We start from the raw sequence: 3,029 nt of genomic DNA on the forward strand, positions 1-3,029 counted from the left end.
GATGAGATGTGTTTAAGTCAGGGATGCAGTATAGAAACGCGGTGTGTTTGAAGAGTTTGCAGAGTTTGGAGAGCGCTGGTTTCAGTATTGTGAGATGCCCCCCCTTCTCCCCACCCTCTCCGCGGGGGCATCCCAATGAATATGAATAGCCGCTCCTCCGGTCAGTGGGGCAGCGCGCGCTATAAATACAGAGCGCGGCTGCTGCTGTCCCACCACACGGAGCCATGAGCAGCGCGCGCGCAGAGAGCAAAACAGGAGAGTGAACGGGGAAGCAGAGAGAGAGAGAGAGAGAGAGAGAGAGAGAGAGAGAGATAAAAAAGAGAGAAAGAGAGAAAAAATCAGAACTCGAGCTTTTGCTAAAGCAGTTGCAGCCGCGAGACTCCTCCTGTAATAATGAGCTCGGACTCGAGCAGAGCCTCCAGTCCAGACATGGATGTGGCATATGCGCGCGCCCGCGACGTCCGCGCTCCTCCAGTCTCCTCCACCCAGGGTGCGTGCACGACCACCACTGAGCACCAGCAGCATCCGCATCACCATCACCATCACCACCACCACCATCAGCACCAGACGCGCAGCCCCCTGAGCCCGGGCGCGGGCGCCAACGCCGCCAAGTACAGGCTGAAGAAGCAGGCGAGCGAGGAGGAGATCCAGCAGCTGCGCCTGAAGATTAACGGCCGCGAGCGCAAGCGCATGCACGACCTGAACCTGGCCATGGACGGCCTGCGTGAGGTCATGCCATACGCGCACGGGCCCTCTGTGCGCAAGCTTTCCAAGATCGCCACGCTGCTGCTCGCGCGCAACTACATCCTCATGCTGAGCAGCTCGCTCGACGAGATGAAGCGCCTCGTGGCAGAGCTGTACGGCGGCGGCGGCGGGGGCGCGCACGGCCCCTTCCACTGTGCCGCGCACACCGGCGCGCACCCGCTGTTGGCCGCTGCGGCCAGCGCGCTCGCGCCGGGCCCACCACCATCCGCCTCCGCGGCCACTGCGCTCGGGCTGTCTTCCCTCCGCGCGGCGCACTCGCTGATGAAGGGCGCACCTCCTCCTCCTCCGCCACCTCCGCCACCGCCGCAGCCCCATCACCACGCTCCGCCGGGACCCCCCGCGCTTCACGGCGCCTTCCAGCACTGGACGGGCCTGCCGTGCCCGTGCACCATCTGCCAAACCCCCGCACCTCCTCCTGGAGCGCCTCCGCACCTCTCCATCGCGACCAGCGGACTGTCCAGACTGACCGCCGAGAGCAAAGAGGCGCTGAAGTGACCTCGCGACCTGTCGGCGAACACGTGCATGAAGTGTTGACCCATTTGTTTGTTGTTTGTCTGTTTGTTTGTTTTCCTCTTTGAACTTGTAAACGAGGATTTCGTCCCAATGGCACAAAAAACAAAAGCGCGAGGTAAAAATGCTTTATGCTCATTTGTGTACAGATAGACCCGCTGTAAATAGTCTTTCAGAAATGAACATGTACATCTATCATACACCTGAACCGAGTAGCTCGCCCACAACGAGATTGTGCTGGATTAATTTGCGCGAGGAGTTCCTTTAGTCAAATTAAAACCACAAACATTCCAGAGTTGTACCGCCGCTGCAGCTTCAATCAGATTTAATCCGGCGATGTTAGCGGTAATAGAACACTCCAGGTGTTAATCCAGCACTATAGGTAAATGCAGCGCGCGCGTGTTTGTGTGTGTGTGTATGTGTGTGTGTACAGCAGGCTGGGCGTGCTGATTGTCAAACTGTATCTTTCCCAAAGGTGGAGAAAAGCTGTGCGTTCCTTGTAACAAGGATTGTTGAGTCTCATTAAGCGAGTCAGTAAAATTAATGCGTGTATTTAGTTTGAAAGTGCTTCTCTGCAACGATTTCGTTGAATGGATTTCACAGAAGTCTGGAATTAGTGGAGCTCTATGTGGCGATGTTCAGTGTTGAGCATGATGTCTGGGGGAAACACACATTTCTGCCCAAGCATGATTGTATTACTGTAAAAAAAAAAAAAAAAAAAAAAAAAACTAAACAAAACAACAAACACAAAACCAAAAAAAGAAAAAAAAATCAGAACGAAACGAAACGTTTTGTTTTACCAGAGACTGCAGCTGTCTTTATTTTTGTACATTGTTGATTATAAATGAGATATTTATTATTATTGCCCAGAGACCCTGGATGAGATTTAAATAAATGAAGATAAAATAAAATTTTGTTTTGTCCTTATTTGAGTAAAAGCAAGTGCTTTTGTCTCACTCCTCCTTCTTTTAGAAGGACTGAACTAAACTTTTTTTCTCCTTTAGTTTATTTACAGTTTCTACATTTGTAGGTTTACAGCGCTCAATCAATAATTTAAACTAAGGAACAGTAAAAACACTGTTTTTGTTCGATATTAATACTGTTTATAAAAGAAGTAAATTATGTTTATGATTGTATAGTGTATATAATATAATATAGTGTATATAAGAAGAATAAATCATTTATACTAATAGCGGGGATACCCCCACGTGAGAGAGAATAGTTCAGTCAGTAATCACTTTAAATAATCACAGTAATCACATGAAAATGATTAAATGATTATTGATTTCTAATTTTGGTCACCGTGGCAAGATTGGCTAAATTAGGTTTATTGAATCTTTATTCCTTTAAAGTGAATAAGAGCGCAGCACCATACCTGAAGTTAACACAAGTCTGCCTGAGCAGCCTGTTTATATAAAAAATACATTAAATAAAACACTAGAGCTGTTAATTCTGATCTTAATAACTACACATTCACAAAAGAACGAACATCATCATTATTATTATTATTATTATTATTATTATTATTATTATTATTATTATTATTATTATTATTATTATTATTAATATTATTATTATTATTATTATTATTATTATTATTATTATTATTATTATTATTTAAAAGATTATTCACAGAAACACACACACACAAATATGTATATTTGTTATACAATTTAAATTCTTTATGATTTCTTCATCTAACAACGGAATCTTTATTTTAAGAAGTTATATTACTAATATTACTAATACTATAA

General features: G+C 45.4%; 1 protein-coding gene across 1 annotated transcript; it reads left to right on the plus strand.

Annotated features, from left to right (window-relative positions):
* Positions 1-222: 222 nt before the first annotated feature.
* Positions 223-2,790, plus strand: olig3 (oligodendrocyte transcription factor 3). Its single transcript, XM_015605353.3, has one exon. The coding sequence runs from the start codon at positions 394-396 to the stop codon at positions 1,258-1,260; it is 867 nt and encodes a 288-aa protein (XP_015460839.3). The 5' UTR covers positions 223-393; the 3' UTR covers positions 1,261-2,790.
* The last annotated feature ends 239 nt before the right edge of the window (positions 2,791-3,029 follow it).

Source organism: Astyanax mexicanus, chromosome 7 (assembly GCF_023375975.1).
Source record: "Astyanax mexicanus isolate ESR-SI-001 chromosome 7, AstMex3_surface, whole genome shotgun sequence".
Taxonomy (NCBI): Eukaryota; Metazoa; Chordata; class Actinopteri; order Characiformes; family Acestrorhamphidae; genus Astyanax; species Astyanax mexicanus.

Coding starts and splice junctions, on each gene's coding strand:
- olig3 (XM_015605353.3), top strand. CDS start 394: ATGAGCTCGGACTCGAGCAGAGCCTCCAGTCCAGACATGGATGTGGCA.